Consider the following 21,193-nt stretch of genomic DNA (forward strand, 5'->3'; position numbering starts at 1 on the left):
ATAAATATTAGATATTATTAGATTATTATTCTTAGTTATTTATAAATAAGAACTAATAGGAGATAGGGATGAGATACTGAGGGATATGCTGATTCTCACCTCCCATATTAACCCCATAAGGGCTCAGTAAAATAATATTTAAGTGTCTTATTTTAATAATAATGATTAAAATGATTTGCATGGATATCATGTTTTTCTATGCCTTATTCTACTTTTTTCCACCAAGTATGCTATACAAAGGATGCATGGATGCATGTTATTAGTTTTAAGAGCAAATTATTTTAATGTGTATGAGTTTGAGAAAATGTGACTAGAACATCAAGTTTATGATTTCTTGATCATCATTGCTCGGTATGAAGCTGAAATATTTCAAAATCTGTAAGCCAAAAGTATGTTTGTGTGCATATATATAAATTATATATATGTGTGTATAAAAATAGTGTAAACATATAGATGTGTATGGTATGGCAAAATTTTTATAGGAACACAGTTTTATTTCATTTCATCCTCAATTTTGTGAGGCAGGCATTATTATTATTCTCCCCATTTAACATATTAAGAGATTGGGGTTCAAAAAGGATCATCATTTTCATTCTCTTACCTAGTGGTCAGCTAAGTCTTTGCTGCATCTGAGATGCTTCCTCACTTTCCTTCTCAGGAAAGCTTTATTCTTCCCAAAATTTTCATTAACTTATGTTTACCTTCCTAAAAAGATATATTTGTTACAAATCTTTTTTTTTAATAGAAGAACATTTTACCGGAGTAAGAGCCCTCAACATGGTCTATCCTTTTAACAAAAATCTTAAGTATACAATAGGTATTTATTTACTAAAGACACAGTTTTGAACAGCAAATCTCCTCTTATTTTTCTTATCACAGCTCTATGAGAAAGATGGGCCAAACAAGGAAACTGAGAGAGGTTGCGAAATTGATTGGAGTCCCATAATAAAAGCACAGGCATGGCAGATGCTTGGCTTTCAGACCCCTTCCTCTAAACCATAATGTATCACAGCACAGGCTCTGAAAATCTGCCCTTGCCTCTGGAAGAAAAAATAATGTGACTCTAGGGGGAATCTTCCAGACCCCTCCCCATTAGGAACAGGGTCTGAAAGTGGTGGCCTGTGCTGTTTTCCCAGGAGGGTAGCAGCGCTGGCTCTGAATTTACATTTGCCTCTTTTAACCAAAGAGCTCAATGGTTCTGTCTACATAAATGCACACACTGATACAGATGCCAGCTGATTTAATTAAACCCCTTCTCAACTCAAATAGTGAGTTTGGACAAAAAACTGAAGCTTTACCAAATTACCAGTTTGGGTTTCTGTGTCTTTTCAACTAGTTGCTTTTGGGATCTTTCTGGCTCCCAGCTTCCTTCAGTAGTGAATTGAAGGGAAAGGGAGATTAGGATATTAATTAGGCAGTACTGGTAAATTATGTAAGTGCCCATTGAAAGTGGTTTCACCTAAATGGAGGTATACCGTCACTATTGCAATACAGTTCAAAAAAAGCCATTCAAAGTGATCTGTGATTCTGTGAAGTTGTATCTTAGGACTCTGTGGGGTTTATAAATTGAACTCTTTTCCCAGCTCTACTTCATGATCTTGTGTCTAGGAACCCAAGGGCTTCCGTTTGGACATTATAAAATGACAACAACAGACCTATGTTAATTTGGGCCTCAGGACCTTAGTTGAGGCGAATAGTTGAAGGTGTCAGAACTTATGCAATTTCAATTAAAAACATGCTGATCTCAGGTGCTTGCTAAAGATTATTTTCTTCTCCATTATTACCAGAATATAATTCCAAGAAATAGGCAACATGAATAAAATATATTTCTTCCTAGAGCCTGATGGTTTAAGGGAAGGATTTGGTAGGATCTTCTGGAGGATTCTGAAGGTGACTGTACTGTATGTGCCAAGACTTATTGGATAGTAGGTCTTGTTCCTATTATTCATCATGGCTCCTGCCCAGCCTCAGTGCAGGCACTGCTGTTTTATCACCTGGGTCCACTCTGCCTTCACTATCCTCAGCTTCTGACAAAAGTGCTGTCAGCGAACTTCAGAGATACAATGGGAAGTATTGTCTACCCTTCCAGTGTACAACCCACCAGAAGGGAAGCCAACCGAAAACACATCAGGACTAATCAGACCTTTGATGTTACACAAAGCAAATTGCATTTCAAGCTCTAGAGAATAAGGAGTCATTCTAAATCTGATTAAGATTCATCCAGTAACAAATTGTGATAAATGTTTGTTTTGGAAAAGTGAATTGTCAGTATTTTCTGATTCTGCTTATTCACTCAGAAAATCCGTTTTCCACTTTCTTTACAGAAGTAGGCATTACAAAAAAACTTGAGTTGTCCTGACTTGTCTGCTAGGGAAAATCAAGAAGTTCATTTGGGCTGCCTCCAGAGCCCTAGGTGAAGAGTCTTTTATCCAGGTCCTGAGGATCCTTCATTGACACATCTCACTTCCTACCGTCCATAGCACAGGTGTACTCACCTTCAAGACTGAGGTGCTTGTACTGTACTCACCTTCAAGCTCCTGAGGTGGGGGGCTAAAAGAATGGCCATTGCAAGAATTCAGGCACAGGGTTGGCTAGCTGGGGAGAGGACTTTTTTTTTGGAGGACTTGTTTCCATTTTATTTTGTCTGAAGTAAAATGTTACATATGATTTCAAGGAAGGAAACAGAATCATTCCTAATCTTACCATGTTTTGCAGTTACTTCATAACTACTTTGATCTTTTGATACATTTATTTGTACACATATATGTGAAATGAAACCATTACTGCTTAGTTGTGACACCTGTGGTTTCCATTTAGCATATTCTGAACATTATTCCATGTTGATGAGCAAAGATCTCCATAATTTTTGAGAACTGTTGGATAATTTTCACTTTGGGGACTCCCATTCCCTCTCTTCCTTTTTTTGTTTTCTTCCTTCCTACTTTCTTTGCTGGCAATTTTATTATCCCTTTTATTCTTCATAATCTATAATCTTTTGCTACAGTTCAATTTCATTCTCTTTTTATTCACCCTCATACTTTGTCATATATCCTCCAACATATGCAAATACTATGAAATAAAAATATTTTTTTGTAGTTTTGGGTTATGCTGATTGAATAACTCATATTGAAATAATGCTTCCTTTTTTATTGTTGTTGGCGGCTTTGTCATATTTTCTCCCCGTGTTCTGTGAGGGGAGAAAAAAAAACATGACAGTATTTTGAAAGCTTTTCATATCCCCAGAAGGAAGAAATGACAAAGAGGCAAGCCATTATAATGAATGTTTATGATCTTTATTTAGGAACATGACAGTTTCAAGCCCTCTGTCACTTCTAAGTGTTGATCAATTATCTTGTTTCCCCAGACCCCATGCCAGTCCACAAAGATGGGCAGAATGAAGCCGACAGCACACCAGAAGACCTCCAGTCTGTTGGGACCAGCAGGCTGCTTTATCACATCACTGATGGTGACAACCCACTGCTGTCGCCACGATGCTCCATCTTTAGCCAAAGCCAGAGATTCAATTTAGACCCTGAGTCAGCCCCTTCTCCACCCAGCACTCAGCAGTTCATGATGTAAGAAAACCTTGTTTTATAATAGTCTTCATTTCATACAGTTTTTCAAATACCACATTTACAAATGAACTATTGTGCCTCTGGAATAGTGCAAACAACCTGACAAAATGCAACTGTGAGATCTGAATGATAAAGCTAAAATTGGTGTACTTTCTAATTGGGAATCCTGTTTCTGGACTTAATCCCTAAGGAGGAAATGGTTATGAGAGACGAGCTAATTAGGAGCATGCAGGTTTTAAAAGATTTTGGTGAAATTACCAGAATTCTAATCCTATGAATGTTCTAGTATCAGGAATATCATTCTCAATTAGTGCAATCTATTTTTCCTTGTCAAACAGTGGTGTAAATGGATGGATTATAGAAACATTAGATAATTTGCCACCTCAGTTTCTTAGACTCTAGAAAAGTGGTAACTTATAATTGGTGTTCCCCAAAATTAGATGTAGATATCTAAATAGATATATTTCCCTCAATCCACTCCATTTGGACTTTTATATTTGGCATTGGAATAAGATAAAAGAATAATATATGTTATTTATTTGGGGGTTTCATAAATCCTTTTGGTGTATAACTAAAACTGAGAATCCCTTGGCTGAAAATATGCCCAGGAAATCCTAAATTTTTTCCCCATAACTCATTCTTTAATTGATCTAAACTGGGTCCTTTGACTATCTACTTGAATTTGAGGGAGTTAGTGATTATTACTATAGCATGTAAAATATGTGTCATGTGACGGTGTACACATTTTCTGGGGAGGAGGCCCATTTTTTTCATCATATTTGAAAACATTTGCTTTTTTATGTCAACAAAGTTAAACACTAATATAAATCTTCTTTTGAAATTGTTGATAAGAGTGGCTAATGTAACCTATTGAAGATAACACCTCAATATGGGTGTCTCTTCTGAGCTTTAAATTGGCCTCTATCAATTTTAAGAAACATGTTTCCTGGACTTATATTCTGACATTTTGTCTACTAAAGACCCTGAGGACATCTGCTCATAATGCAGTTCTGTTATCAGGGCTATTAATGAGCAGATGGTTGACTCATCAAATTATGAACTGCACTCTAGCCTTCTCTGATAATGTTGGTTTGTAGAACAAGCAGCAGTGTTTACTGGGGTACCATTGTTTCTCATGCTCTTTCCCTCCTTCTAATCATGGTAGGCCCCGAAGTTCTTCTCGGTGTAGCTGTGGTGATGGCAAGGAGCCACAGACCATTACCCAGCTCACCAAGCACATCCAGAGCCTCAAGCGGAAAATTCGGAAATTTGAAGAGAAATTTGAACAAGAAAAGAAATACCGGGTAAGCACCTTAAGATTTAATATGAGAACAGATCGTGTTAGGCTGAGATGTGTGGACCTTCCTGAGTCTCTGTCCTTCCTATTTGGGTACCCCTCTTTGTCAGGGGACAGTTCTGTTCCCACTGGTCAATCTAGGTCTTGTTGATGAGTTCCCATCTTGACTCTTGTCTTGTTCTCATATGCTGCCAGTTATCTCCTCTAAGACACTTCCCAGTGATGGATTTTAACTCTCATTTCTGAACTTAGTATTCATCCCCCTCTCTCCTGCTATTCTTTTTTTTCCCCTAAGGAATCTTACTATCACTAGATTATCTAGGACCAAAATTTGGAAAACTTTTGAAGTATAGTCTTTTTTTTTTCTTTAACCTTTTTCTATTTGCATTGTGATAAGAACCTATTATGTACTTGAAGGGCAGACTCTCTAAGGGTGCAGCACAATGAGAGGGAGATGATTTTAGTATTTCCTGGTTGTCGAGTGGAGACTTCTCACATGAGATCTTTTCAGGCCCCTCATAAGAACAAACTTGAACAATCATTTCCAATCAGACACCAGTCTTCATGCTGGTAGTATAGTGCTATAAAAACAAGTCTTGTCTCTTCTCAGTAAGAAACAACAAGAGCCATAGGTAAGCATCTTGATGGCCAATGCTGCTTTTGTTTTCTCTCATAGTGACTATGACATAGAGAAAAATCATATTCATGCAGAATTGCATAAAGATATTGGGTCTTTGGAAGAAGGCCCAGAATAGCTTGTTATTAAAATAAATTTCTCATACATCTTGAAATATTTAAAGCTCACTAAGCACTTGGTACAGAGGCAAGTGGAACTGTGAGTATAAGTTCTGGGGAGGGAGCTGAGAATAGGTAAGATTCCACTCTTTTGTTCAACTTGTCCTGTGTGGCCTCAAATTCACTAAAAGAGAGGTTTTAAGGAGTGATTTTTAGTTTTGCAAAATAAAAAAATTTAAAAATTAGAAAAAAAAAAACTGGCTTTCAAGACAGCCTCAGTCACTTTGTGGCAGATCCTTCTCTCCTCCAAAGTCAGGCAGTCACAGCTACTTGCTATATTTTTTTAATGGAGCAGGAGGGAACGCTAAGCCTTTCCCCCCCCCCCCAAAGATAGGGAAATTGAGGCCCAGTGAAGATTTATAAATCGCCTAAAGTATTTGTGTTCTATCAGCTGAGGCTTGGAGTAGTGAATTAAAGACGAGTGGGCTTTGTAATTTAGGAGTAGAAGTAAAATTCTCAAGTGTCCATATTTTACTTTTTCAGGGTTTTTGTTTTTGTTTTTTTTGTGGGTCTGATGCATAAACCCAGGGTCTTCAACATGCTAGGCAAGTGTTCTTTCACTGAGTTACATCCACGACCCCTCAAGTATCCATATATTGAAAGGTCCAGATATCCCAAGAGAAGCTGATTTCACCTGTTTGCTGCTGGAGTGTTATTGGATCTTTGATTTACTCTGTAGAGTAACAACTAGGGGGTCCATTCCTAGGGCCTGTTGACTCTTCTGGATTTGAATCCAGCCAGACACTTAAGAAATTTGCAACTTTGGACTTGTTACTTCACACTTGAGTCTCAGTTTGTCCATCTGTAAAGTTGAGTTATCAATTGTAACTTAAGTTTAAGGGTATTAAAATGAGTGAACACATGTATAATGTTTATTGTAGTATTTTCATAAAGGGAGTGGTTCTAGATTTTGTTAACTAATCAGTTTGAGCAGTCTGTGCCTTGTCAGAAAATGAAGGGAAATTGTACACATTAAATCTTCCCTGGATTTCTACCTGCAGCCACAGATCCTGAATTATTTCCCTTGACTACAGCAATCATCCACAAGTTGCCTATTTTGGAACAGAAATTCTCTAAGCATCTCCTGCTTTTGTTTAGAGAAAGTTTAAAGAGGATAGACACACCTAAGTACTTATGCGCAAGGATGGATGCAGAAGCAGGAGGAGGAAGAAGAGGTTCAAGGTCATCATTCTTTACTGTCTATAACTCTTTGATGTAATTAGATCCTTGGATGTTCTAGGAAATAGGGCTTCCCCTTGCCCTTTCTGTCAGGAAGCCAGGCTATGGTTAGAGGTTTGATATGTCAGTAGGATTTAATTGGTTGCTGTGAATAAGACTTCCCTTCCTGGCATCCTGACTATGGAATTAATAGCACCCACTGTTAATTTTTGAATCCAAGCTCTTGCTGGGCTTCTGTGCTACTCTGATGTCTGGGTATAACATACGTTTTTCCATCTCTATTGAATGTAACCATTTCATATTTCTATTCAAAACTGTACTTATTTTCTACAACTTGACTTTGCATTTGATAAACAGGCTCATGGGTTTAGAAAAGGCTACTGCCACCAGATGTGTGCTTTCAGTGGAAACAGAAAATGTTAGAACTGGAAGGATCAGCTCATCAATTTTCTTATCAGATGATTGAAGAAATTGAGACCCGGGAGGTGAATTTCCAATAATCACACAGCAAAGAATTGATATAGTCAAGAAAATATCGCAGGTCTTTTCATTACCAATCCATAAATCCCAAAGATGGTTTATGAACCATCTTTGGCAGACCACAAAACTTCTCCAATGATATCCCCAGTAATGTGGTCTGGGTGTCCGTCCCATTTTAATTGTATTGAACAAAGCCAAATCTCTGTAAATTCAAGTATATGATTGTTAGTGTCTATTAAGTCAGATTATTTCAGTTATAAAGTTAGAAGGATTAAAGATCCACACTAGTATATGAAAACTTTTATGTCACATGAGTGCTGCCATCCATGTGAGCTTAATTTAACATCTTTTAAAAGTTCCCTAAAGGGCAAAGGAATAAGAAATTCATTTCTGAACTGATTTCAGGCTTTAAATTACTTTGCTGGAAAATTGAGCCTTAAATTTCTCTTAAGTCTGATGTGCAGTAGTAAAAGCTCATTTTGTTGTTGGTCAATGGCTTAGGATTTTTGTTTTTGTTTTTACTGTATTTCAAAAGATGGAATTAACAGTATGGAGCAGATCCAGTTAAGCACTGTTCAACAAGATAGTTCTTAGACTGAAATGGAGGAATCTCTGAAGATTCTGAGAAACCAAATGCTTTAAAACATTGACTGTCTGTATAACCAGACTGCTACCCAAAGCCAAATGCTAGACTGTATGCCAGGGAACTAGTACAGAACATCATTCTGTAGACCCTAGGTAGGATTACATTAAGCTGGTTTGGGGGACAGATTAGTGACCCATGTGGCACTGTCCATGATCCTAAATTTAGGGCCCCTTTATGGAAATCAGTCTTCCATTCAAGCTCCCTTAGGAAAGAATCATCCTTCATCAACTTCTTTCCTTTTCTTTCCATCTTGATTTTAAAATGTGAACAAATGTCCCATGTATATTTGATCTTGTCAAAAATTACTGTTTTGTCCTTTGAACTTAAAAGAAATGTGTTCTCTATCTTCTTACACCTGGATTTGGGGGATCATTAAAGAAACATGACAGCTCCTAAATTTATTCACTAACAATACACACATTTCACACAATAATGTTTATGATCATCCTTTTTTTATTATATAGTTCTTTATATATCCTTAGTATCCATTTGATCCGCCCAAGCCCACAACTAAGTAATTGTGGAGGCCTTGGATTATTTAAGAATGCTCCTTACTGATCTGTGGGGGTAGAGGGTATGTTTGGCTACTCGTCATTCCTACTTTGTTTTCTGTAGAAAGTCCACTTTTGTGTTCTGAGAAGGAATCCAGAAGTCAAGTAAGTGATTTGTATTGACAAGAGATTATTCCTTTTAAAATGTTCTTAATACCACATCTAAGGTGTGATTGGCTACTTGTAGGACCTACATACCCCTCCATGTGTATTTGCCAGTGAAAACATTCAGTATTCCTTTGAAGGTTTAGTGGAAATACTACTACTATCACTGCTGCTACTGAAAATAAAACCAGTAATTGCAGCTAACTCTATAGTGTTTGGCGTGCATCTGGAATTGTTTTCTGTGCTTTATCAATATTAACTCCTTGCATCAGCCCTACAAGGGAGACACTGTTATAATTCTTATTTAATACATGAGGCCATGAAGAACAGAGAAGCTAAATAATTTGCCCAAGGTCACATATATATGATTAAGTTTCATGTTAATGTTAGCCTCATTAGGATATTAAGGTTAGAAATATGGCTACCCTCCCTGACAGTCGGACTTCTCCTGACTATTGTCAAGTTTTAGACCCTGGGATCTTCTTTCTTCAGCTCGGAGGATATGGCAGATAAGAGCCAAACTCCCAGTTTGTATCTTCCATCGGGTTATGGTCACAAGCCATGTATGTGAGCCATAGGCAAGATAATAAGAAATGATCTGTATTATCATCTGCACTGATACAGAGAATGGCCAGGCAACATTGTATGTGGTACAGGAGGCCTCACAGGTGATATGTGGGTTAGAAAGAAGCGGGGCAATGGCATGGTTAGAACTATGAAAATGCTGGGTGGCCAGGCATGTTTAGAAATGTGCCCATGTCAAGGGTGAGTGAATGGAAGAGGTCGAGAACATGTGCTGTTTTCCAGAAGCACCTCCATCAGCTGGAGTTTTCATGCCTGGATGTCTCTCCCAGGTTTTTATGTTCTTGAACTATCTTCATGTAGCTCAGCTGTCTAAATTTTTTTTTCTGCTTTTCTCTCTCCCTCCCTCCCTTCTTAATTCCCTTCCACCTTCCCTTTTCTCTCCTTTGGTAGCCTTCACATGGAGACAAGACTTCTAATCCTGAAGTCCTGAAATGGATGAATGATTTGGCTAAAGGTCGTAAACAGCTCAAAGGTAAATGCCATCCAAAGGTCTCTTTTCTCAGAAGCAGATAAAATAGTATAAAGTGCTGCAGGATATTTTTGATTCATTTCCACCTGTGCCTTCTTGAACTTAGTTTACCACTTAGATAGGAGGCCCTATTTGAAATAAAGATTCCTCAATCTCCTTTGCTCTTCAGCCCTACTTGGTAAACCTCCTTACAGAGACTGGGAACCTCCAGCCTCCTAGTGGAATGATTCAGTTTAATGCTAGGAACATTTCAACCTGTGAAGCTATAACCTCCCTGGTTATTGGATTCTTAGATGATAGAAACAACATCTAATACATAATAATGAGAATTTATTCTATATGCCCAGTTGCATAGATGAGCATGTTTATGCCCAGAAAGGTCACACAGCTTGGAGATGGTAAACCAGAGCTAAGACTTGGTTCTCCTGTATCCTAGTTCAGTGCTTGTCTTTCTTTATCCCTCTCTGGAGATGATGGTGTATTAATTAGCTCTAAAATACATTGAAACAGGACTATCGTTATTTACCAATAAATTTTTCTTCTTACCTCCACATCCCAATTTCATTTCTTAGACATGGGAGTGTTTCCAAATTTCTAGAAGGATAGTGATTAAGAAGTAGAAGGGAATTCATTGCTATTAAACTATAATGATGTAGCATATTTAGAAGATGTGCAGTTTTTAAACACAAAACTAGTATCACTAAAATTTTATTCACTAACAATACACGCATTCCAAAAAATAAACATCAAAGAAAATGAGCTATGTAATTGAGAAATCAATATAAATAGTCTCATTAAAACCACCAGTCCCCTAACATATTCTGAAATGCAATTCCCTAATAAGTCCCTGGTGCCTTTTTAATTTTTAATTATATAAGTTTATAAAAAGCCACATTGCAATAACAGTGGTTCCTGGATTTTGAAATCTGGACTTCGACAAGTTTGTAAAATATGTCAATCTGGGGCTGGCATTCCCATTTCCCCTTTCCTATACTTGCCTGCATTTCCTTGGGTATCTACATATGTAATGCCCTCTAGACGAACTAGTATTTCCACAGAAGCTACCCTGATGAACACACGACTTTCAAAATTTACATCAGCAAATCTTTGGGTATAGAATTCAGGTGCTATAAGTAGGTAACAGGTGGGAACTCTGGGGTCAGGTACTAATGATCTTCCTCCAGAATTCTGCTGAAGTCTACACCAGAGTTACTACTACATATTATCCTCTGCTTCATGAGGACCCAGCTGTTGGGGCTCACTGTTTTTACACTTGTTTGGGTGCTTGTGAAATTAATCATGGTTATTAGGGCTGCCCTTGCCACATAGAAAGCTATTATTAGCATTTTTCATTTCTACCAATATGGCATCCAGCGAGGGAATTCCTGAAGGGTTCTACATTCTGATTAGGGATAGTGAGTCCTCTTCCTCATGGTAACTCATGACCTTTCTCTTAGAATTAAAGCTGAAGCTGTCTGAAGAACAGAGGAGTGCTCCCAAAGGCCCACCTAGAAATCTGTCCTGTGAGCAACCCACGGTCCCCAGAGAAAATGGGAAGCCAGAAGCTGCAGGCCCTGAGCCAAGCTCCTCTGGAGAGGAAACTTTAGATGCTGTGTTGACATGCCTGAAGGAGAAGAGAGAGCACCTTCCTCCGCAGGAGGATTTTAAGGTACCTGACCATATCATCATGGGGCCCCAACATTCCACATAGTGCCAGTAAGATCATCCTGTTTACCAATTTATCAGAGCACTTTGCCACCATAGACATCTTTAGGAGACTGGCTCCAAACTTTCAGTCAGATGATTTCTGGTGGGTTACTGGCTGTGACCTCTGGGCATTGCCCAATGATTGAAGGATGTACTGCTGTTTGTGAGGTTATAGTTTTGTATGGAGGATAGAAATTGGCAAAGACATGGGATATATCATCCCTTTCTCAACTAATTTCCTTCCCTTACAAATTGGCAAATGAACTCAAGACTGGGGAATTAGTATATTGTCTGAAAGGACAGAGATCCAGTTATAGTCCCTTCCCCATATGTTAAAATATAATAAAGCAGGGATGAGGCATAAATAGCAATAAAAGTGTTTTGGTATTTTATGTAATAAGGACAGAGAGATAGGGTTTCTTTGGAAGTGTTAAGTTAGAACTAAAGACTTCAGATAAAATTGGTCTAATTTTATCTGAAATCTTTAGTCGAATTCTTTAGACAAATTAGTTTTGAAATCTCAGACAACTGGATGGAGTTACCACTAGACATTAGGCTATATGATACTGGAGCTTAAAGAAAAGTCTTATTGTAATTAACAAAGAAGAAAATGATCAGCATTTACCTGGTTAATCCCCCATCATCCTACTTATCATTGCTTACATTTCAGTTGTGACAGGGAAGCTTTCCTGTGGTTCTTTTGTATCAACTCTAAGACTGGCATAATTGCGGTTTTCTCCTGATTAAGAGTTGAAGCTATCCTGTCATAGCTTCATGTATTCTGCCATCCCTACACTTTAAACTTCTTGCATTCTTCATGATCCCTTAGTGTCTGTACATAATAGGTATCAAATACATGTTTGTTGAATAAATGGACAGGAACAAACTAGCACATTTATCTTCAGTATGAAGTCTTCTTGAGGAGAATGATGCTTTTCTCTATTGTATTGTACTTAATCTGGTCTTAATAAGGTGGTAACATATATCAAATCCCAGAAGGCTCACAGTTAGCCCCTAGGTTAGTCCTTTACATTGGAACTTTGTGATCTACAAGTAGAAATTGAGCTGTGGTCACTTCCATCTTCATGAAATACACTGTTGTTGTTTTAAGTCTAAAGATATGTTGTGAGTAGTGAATAGTTTTTCATTTGTGTAGCCAACCTATTCCATCTCCTACCAAAGATGCCAGACTTTTGTAATAATATCTATGGATAATGTCTGTGTATACAAACACACACACCCAGACACATCTATGGTTTTCTAGGGGTCTCTCCTGTATTACCTTGACCACATTTACAACAGCATTTTTGTCAATACCCAAATCCTAATTCTAAATTCTACTCAATTAGGGCAGTGAGGGTAGTGTTGGGTTGGTATAGAATACTTAGACTAGGTTTTAGTGCTTAACTAACCACTTGATAATCATGTTTACTTAGCAAGTGAACTAATTCTGAGATTTAACTTCCTCATAGGCAAAATACAGATAACACTGATATAATTATTGTGACAATAAAAGAAATGCCTTGTGACTGGTAGACAATCATTCATTTGCAAAAAGATGCTAGGTCTAAAAAATAAGAGAAGTCATGGTGGGGTTTGCTGCCCTCTTGGAGCTCAAGTTCTTAGAATGGTATACAAGATATGAACAAAATCAATAAGGAGTTTGGTAAGTACTGTGCATGAAATTAAACAAGTGAAATGATAGAAAATAATGGGTATGGTTTCTTCTTTTGCTAGGGTGATTAGGAAGGCTAAGAACATGACAATTTTAGGCCAAGAGGGGATGAAGAAGATTCTTGAAAAAATTGGAAGTATAAAGTTCTTAAAGGAAGGAAGAGCTTCTTGTGTTCTTGGAATTCACAGGTCTGAGGGCTAGAACACAGGATGGAGTGAGATGAGAGGCATGAGATGAGATCAGAAAGGTAGATGGGAATCCATCAAACAGAATCTTTTAGGCTTTGAAAAGAATTAAGTTGCCAAATGATCATAAGCAGAAAAGTGATGTGAGATGAATCATATTTAAGAGATCTTTCTGATTGCTGGCTGAATCATAGGGGAAAAGTGAAAATGGGAAGATGGAATTAGTGACTTCATTAGCGTAGTGGCACTGGAGATGGAGAGAAGTGAACATAATCAAAGTATATTTTGGTTGGAAACAAAAAGAACTTGCTAAAGCATTAGATAAGAGAAAGAGGAAGAAAGGAGGGATCTTGAATGGTGATGAGTCCATTTACTGGCATGAGAAAACTAAGGAACAGGGCTGGAGTCAGTGGAGTGCTTCCCACATGTGAGATCCTGGGTTCAATCCTCAGCGACACATGAAAATAAATAAATTAAAATAAAGGTATAAAAAAGAAATCTAAGGAACAGATTTCTGATTGGGGATGAAAACTTAAAAGGGTTCTGTTTAGGATACATTAAATTTAAGATCATTCAAGAATAGAGTAACCAACCATCCTGGGAAATGTCTCAGTACTAAGCAAAATGAGACGGTAGTTCATCCTTCTGAGGCATCTAAGTCAAATAGGCACATGCAAATGAATTCTGAAGATTAAACAAAAATCTCTGAGTGCTTCAAGAGTTATCCTTATATAAATGGCAGTTATTTCTATTACTCTAAACAAATATATATGTTAGAAGCCCCTTCAAATAAACATGGTAGCCCTATAGTAAGTGAAAGTTTGAGGCCTCTAGCTAGAGAATCTAAAGTTAACTATGTAAACTTACATACTCAGTATTATTCCTGAGAGAGCAAGACACAGTATACCATGTTGTGGCTAGTCAGCTGTAAGATGAGTCCTCAAGGTGAGTCCAGAGGCTACAAGCATGTCTCTAAGGCAATATTATATATTTCCAAAGCAGCGATTCTTATTTCTGTTTCCTCAATAAACTCAGCAACATTTCACGTCATCTCATTAGGTTCCATTTCTTCAAACTCAAAATGCCAGATGACTTTCATCTGGGATCCTTCCTTGCCGTATTGCTAAAATTACATTAAATATTAAAAATTTTAAAGTGAAGAATGATTTCTTTTCTGGAAACACTTTTATTATTCTTCTCAATTTTTTTGTATTATTTTATATGACTAGAGTCAGAGCCCCTGCTGATGCTGATAATTCCTACAGTATTGCCTTCTTGATTTAGATATCAGCTAATGGGTAATTTCCTTCCTTTTTTAGCTATGGATTTTTTTTTAAATTTCACTTTTGCACACAGGGCATTGTAGTGCACCAGAAATGAATAATTCTACTTCCTTCCTAATTCTATACATTGCTGGCTCCCTATAGTATGTAACATGTATCTACCTTTTAATTTTTGTTATGTGAATGGAGGAAACCATGTTGAGTAATCTAAAATGGCCAAATAGAGCTATCCAGAGTACAAATGGATGTGCTATTTTCAAGGTAAGTATAAGCAGATAAACCACAAAGGATAATTATACTTACTTCCTACATTTTTATAGTAGAAGGGTTAAAACTAAGAGGAGACTGAAGAAAGAACTTGTATAAACTTAATATGATCTAATTTGTTGATAGCTCAACAACTTTGCCTTACAAAAGCTCCTAGCCCCCTATTGCAGTAGATAATTCAGTCATCAAAGACTGGTAGAGTAGCCTAAAATTGAGATGGTTTTCCTAGAGGGAAACACTATTTAATGGTCAGCCCAGATATTTCTTGCTGGGTCCTGGTCAGAAAGTTGGAAACAAATCTGCCATAATTCTAGTACATTTACTAGTGTACTTATTTTCCTTCCTTCCCATGGAACTGATGCCAGGTATTCTTTTTCAGAAAACCACAGGAATTTATAAACAAAATAATTCCTAATAATCCTCATAAAGGAGATTTCTCTTAAAAGTCAGAAGGAAAACTGACATTCTCCTCTCTGAACAGTGAATGATAGAAAATTTACTCTTTAGCTTTATGAATCAAGTCCTGCCAAGAGTTCTCTTTGTCTAAGAAACACATCTGAGCTGGTTACTGAACCCTCATGTTTCTCTTTGGGGATTGTTTCAGTAATGATCCTAAAAGTAAACTTATGGAGTTATTAGAGTAAAAGGTGAGTACATACATTGTATGTGTTACCCTAGTTTTAATCTTTAATTTTTTTTCAAATGGCATTTATCATTCTAACTTTTTGGTGACTCTTGTTGCATTTAAGATCAATTTTAGCTTTTCTAGAATGGGTAATATAAAATCACAAAAATCAAATTTCAAAAGAAAAGCCAATAATAGATACATAATTTTCTTAAGTGTTTTCTGTAGAATATATATAAAATCCCAAATGAGATAGTAAAAAGCATTATTTCAATATTTTTTGAACTTAAAGATGGAGATTTTTTTTCCTCCTTCTGTCACCTCTTAAAATACCATGGAGTGCAGTTTGGTAGACTTTCTTTTTTTCATGGAAAGGTGTGTTATCACTAAGAAAATGTTTATAGAGGGACTGGGCTAGAAAACTAAAGCCTTTAGGAGTTATTTAACCCATGCTTAAGAGGCTTATACAGGGAGGTGATCTTTCTACTGAAAAATAAAGAAAAATGCAAGAACTTAGGTTATAGCTTGTGAAATATATATGAAAAAGGACTCTAAAATTAGATTTCTTTTTGTATATAAACTTGTGTTGACAGTATGGTAGTAGAGGCTGGGTTGTTTCAGGTACCGAGAGAACTTAAAAGAATTATGTGATGTGATCTAGGCCCTCCGGAAACTTTGATTTGGGGAGATAAGACTGAAACACAAAACAGTTAAGGAAACAGTTAAGATAGAGAAGTTCAAAGAAAAGGAGATTAATATGGGCTACACTGGTTTGTAATTGGAATGGGCAGACGGTATTCTAACTGGGAAGCTTAACTCATGGTTAAGCCATTTTCTTTTCCCTCAATTTTCTCTTTCAAAGCTCTACAAGACTGCTGTTTGGCAGTCTGTCGTGTGTACTTTGATAAAAAGATATCTGAATGATTATACTTTGAGCTATTTCTATCACTCCCTTTTCACTACCTGCTGGTGCAAACCAATGGCATAGAATGAAAAGGAGGCTGTGAATAGTGGACGTGTAGTAAGTAAATGAGGATACAAAGGAGAAAAATCAAGGCAAATAAAGGAGTGAAGTAGACAGAAAAAAATTGATACCTATTTAAAATTTTATATACAATGTGACTTGTGGACAGTAGTGCCTAGGGATGAGTCAGATGTAGATGGGTACAAGAATCCATTAGAATACCAAGAGGCTATGGAATTTCTTAGTTGAAAGTAACTTTGGATAATCAATTGAGAATACTTCACTATTTTCAGACTGGTCTAGAAGAGACTTTGTAACTGTAACCTCTTTGTTGTGTAGGTAGGAAACTGAGGGTTCAAGGAAGTAAATTGTTTTGTTCAAAATAGCTTAGTTTAGTATCAGAGCTAACCAGTAAGCTAGTATATAATCATGATGAAGACCTTCATACAGTTCATGTTTGTGAATATAATCATTAAAGTCCAGATTAAATAGATATTTCAGAAGAAAAAAAATCAAAGTCTTATTTATTCTTTAAAAAAGTGATTAAGAAGTTTCATACTTCCTTAAAGAAGTTTCATACTATTTATGCTTTGCAGACACTTTCAGAAAGCTTTTAAAAACCAACTTTCTAGACTTAGACCTATTCTTTAAGAGACCATTCTTAGAAAAAATTGACCTCTTACTACATACAGTATCTTATAACTTCCCCTTTTCTAATTAGTATTGTATTTCAGAAATAAAATCTTTTACTTTGAGGCTTCGAGACTTTTATTTTTGGTCAAGAAAATTGACATGTTTTTAATCTTGTATGAAAAAGGAAAAATAATTTTATGTTTTTCAGGTAACTAAGCAAGACAAGAACCTCATAAAGCCTCTTTATGACCGATACAGAATTATCAAGCAAATCTTGTCAACGCCTTCCCTTATTCCAACAATTGTAAGTCAGGATAACTATATTAACTGAAAACTTGTACTGGTGCTCTGTATTGATGTTTAGTTGGCACTGTCATAGCTAGTACTATTAGAATTGTGAAGCAGTCCTCTTGACCATATACACCACCGACACCATTGCTGTTACTTCAAAAAAGCAGGAATGTCATCTTCTCTAGACTCAATATTATGACTAATAATTAGACTTATTATGCAGCAGAAATATATAACACTTATATATTTGAATCCAGTTCTGATGTCTGCTTTCATTACCTTGGATGAAGAGAAAAAATGATAAATTTCAGTTTGGCATAATCTTATTTATAATACAGCTAGACAAACCAGAGCCTCTCTATTTTGCATGTATTGGTTAATTTTTCTCCTTTAATAAGAAAATTGACAGTATATTCCTTCATACAGTGCAACATTTGTTATTGTACAATTTGACTACACTATCTGAGTATATTTATTTTAATAGAAAATAGGAGTACTGACAATTGAGTTAACTAGGTTTAATAAAGAATGATATATGGGAATACAAAACTAGAAAAGCACCACAAATCCTACTTCATTAATATCCAAATAGCCACTTGGTCAAGATGTCAATATAAAAAAAGATTAAATGTTTACACATATAAATTTTAGTATACTTGAGTACATTTACAAAGAAAATAAGAGAATAATAATTTATAGTCTTTAAAGTTTTCCCATCAAGGAAACATAACTTAAAGTGGAATTTTCAGATTTCTCTATAAGAAAATCATTTGGTTGTGATAGTTATCAGAATATGTTAAGGAGGAAACCCACTTTACTTTGGTCTTCAAAGGGCTCTTTGAATTCATCAATTTTTTAAGTGTCCTTTGTGTCTGACCCACACTGGGCCCTGACTTGGAGTATTTCTGAATGGAAAGGTGTCTGTAGACCATCTCATCCTAACTCCTCTCACTGGTGTGAAGCTGGAGCCCAGGTATAGGTAAAAGGGAGGAACTATTTGGCAGTACAGTCCAGACTGGGTCACATCCTATCTGTGCCTTCTCTGGCCAAGCAAATACAAATGAACTTGGTGTTTTGGCTTAGCATACATGCCTTTTTGCTCATTAACTTTTCCAGGTTTTTTAATGCAAATGAGGAAGTTCTTGTTTGCTTCCAATTCCAGTTCTCAGAGAGCACATGGGTCACCTATGAGTTTTCATGGTGTCTATTTGTGGTTCCCCTTCCCATTTTTGCATTCTAAAGAGGCAGCATTTTGTGACTTTCTTACATTTAACTTTGCCTATGACAAGCAGGAAGAAGAAGACTCTGATGAAGATTGTCCACAGGGAAGCCAACAACATTCTTTACCAGATCCAGCATCTTTCCTTCCTGTCAGTGACCACCTCACCTATTCTAATGAAACTGAGCCTGTTAGGGCCCTACCACCTGATGAAAAGAAGGAAGTAAAACAACCAGCCCTCTCCATGTCCAATTTACATGAAGCAACCATGTGAGTATGAATCCTAAGTACAGAGTCTCTTTAACTTCTGGTTTGAGGTACCTTATTCATGCTTAGAAAGTTTATAATGACTATTAGGTCTCTCTAAAAGGAACTGTCCTGCAGAGAGTAGCCCTAAAAGCCTAATCTGATTGTCCTCTTAACTGGAAAATCTAGAAGACCAAAGTTATGAGGAACCACAGCTACCAGTAAAGTTCTGAAGATGCCATAAATGTTAATATTCAATTTACTTTAATCAGGCCTCTTTTTAGCAGGCTTCTGGCAGCAGTGTAACCCTTGGCTGTGTGTGAATCAGAACTGACCTTTGAAGATGCTGGACCCAAAGGAGTTAAGATCCTGTTTGGGTCAACAAATATCAAAGTCTGTATTCTAGCCTATTATTGGAGAATCCATCTCATCTAAATGTAGGAATCCCTTAGCTTTAAGTAAATGAGTTGTTCTTTGTCTCCTAATGGATCTTTAGCTTTAAATAAATGAGTTGTTCTTTGTCTCCTAATGGATCTTTAGTCAGGAGCTATTTGTATTTTCATTAATATTATCATTACTCAGTAGCTGGCATTTTCTTGATCATTTGGCCTTCTTTCATTTATACATTACAGTCCAGATTATGAGATTTTCTTAAACATATAGCCTGGTGAGTTTCTATATGCAAATTAGGATGAGGTAAGACCAAGAACCAAAATAAAAAATGAAGTTTTAATCTGTTTGGAAGTAGAAAAATCTTTTGTATGTGTTTTTAAAGAAAATGCTCACATATAATTTCAGATTCTCCAGATTCTCTGAAACCATATATAAGTTCTAGAATAAAAGAAAAACTTGCCATGGAACTACAGCTTTCTTCTGGGTCTTAGTTTCATTCCAAGGGGTTTTATCATCCTAACCACACTCCAGATTAAGGAAAGAATTTTCTTTAAGATCATTTCCTCCTTTGTCTCTTGTTCAGTCTATCATCCAACTGCAGATGACTATTCCTTCAAACTGTCTATTCCATGCCCTCATCACACATCGCCATTGATCTCACCATTTCTTACAATGGACTCAATCCACTTGCCTCTTTTCTGCCTTTTCTCCTTTCCCATATTTCAATTAGGTAATTTCCCATGCTTTTGGGCTGCCCTATAGTTAGTGCCATACTTACTCAAGAGACTCTTATGATCCAAACACTTTTCAATCATGATATATTTATTTTTGCTGAACAGATAAGTCTGCCCATGATATCTCAATTATGTCAGTGCTCATTAGTGGCAAATATATATTTTACCTAATACAGGCCTGTACTTCTTGATCATCTTCGAGAAACTAGGGCTGACAAGAAGAGATTGCGAAAAGCCCTAAGAGAATTTGAAGAACAGTTTTTTAAACAAACAGGAAGGTAAGTATGGGCAGATTTTTTAAAGTTACATTTTCCCAGATAACTGTTGTTCAAAATAAGCTATAATGTTTTGCAGACCAGTGATACTATACAAAATATAAATAACTTCCATACCAACTTAGACTTGGAATTTTTCTAATTTAACATTCCAATAGGGCTGTTATTAGGAATGTTTTATGGGAGACTGTAGCTTTCAAGTATGACAGCAAGCTTTAAGAAATTAACAATGTGCAGTGGCACATGCTTATAATCCCACCAGCTTGTGAGGCTGAGGCAGGAGGATTGAGAGTTCAAAACCAGCCTCAACAACTTAGAAAAATCTTGTTTCTAAGTAAAAATATAAAACAAGGTTGGGGATGTGTTTTAGTGGTTGAGAACCCCTGGGTTTAATCCCTGATACAAAAAAATGAACTCTAAAAAAATAAATCTCTATCTTGGCATAACCTTACTATATTGAACTTAAATTTAACTTTTAAAAACACCTACTTGATTTTTCAGCTCATATAATTTCTTTGTTCTTGGTTCTACAAGCTCTACTTATTTAATAACAATTCTTCCTTTACTTTAAATATCTTCTTTAAACTCCAGGATGTGCCCCTGATTATTGTTTCAGGGATTGGTCAAAAGATCATATCCAGTCTTTCTATCCCTTAATAATTAGCTATCTCCTCTACCTATCCTCTATTTTTATGCCTCAACCTAAGTCATCTTATACATTTCATTAGTGTCTCTTAATTTTTAGTTTATCACCAACAAAATTACATATATGTAATCAGGAGATAAGTGTTACTGCTCTACTTCTGGAAGAGATGGGGACAAATCACATAGCTAACCTGAGAGCCTCAGCTTCTAATTTTATAAGCTGAAATGATTTGACTCCTGAGATCATTTAGGAAGTTACAAATGTCATAAGAGCATAACTGTCCCAAAGGCAAACAGTTATTAAATGAGAGAGAGAGAGATTTAAGTATTTGGGGGGGGGGGTTAGAGCATAAGCATTATAGTCAGTGA

The 21,193-nt window shown here is 36.5% G+C and overlaps 1 protein-coding gene across 6 annotated transcripts in view; it reads left to right on the top strand.

The window, feature by feature from the left end:
• The window catches only part of Fam13c (family with sequence similarity 13 member C), a 117,305-nt gene that overhangs the window by 92,735 nt on the left and 3,377 nt on the right, over positions 1-21,193 (top strand). For 4 of the 6 annotated variants that reach the window (XM_058578033.1, XM_046419768.2, XM_046419766.2 and 1 more), the window contains 7 exons: positions 3,365-3,575; positions 4,741-4,879; positions 9,604-9,685; positions 11,140-11,351; positions 17,230-17,325; positions 18,602-18,801; positions 20,081-20,182. In XM_058578033.1, coding sequence (XP_058434016.1) covers positions 3,365-3,575; positions 4,741-4,879; positions 9,604-9,685; positions 11,140-11,351; positions 17,230-17,325; positions 18,602-18,801; positions 20,081-20,182 — 1,042 coding nt within the window. The remainder of the gene's footprint in view (positions 1-3,364; positions 3,576-4,740; positions 4,880-9,603; positions 9,686-11,139; positions 11,352-17,229; positions 17,326-18,601; positions 18,802-20,080; positions 20,183-21,193) is intronic. The other 2 variants (XM_046419767.2, XM_058578032.1) reach the window with 1 other exon arrangement.

Source organism: Marmota monax, unplaced genomic scaffold (assembly GCF_021218885.2).
Source record: "Marmota monax isolate L192 unplaced genomic scaffold, Marmota_monax_Labrador192_F-V1.1 WCK01_AAM20220418_F8-fsc00019, whole genome shotgun sequence".
NCBI lineage: Eukaryota > Metazoa > Chordata > Mammalia > Rodentia > Sciuridae > Marmota > Marmota monax.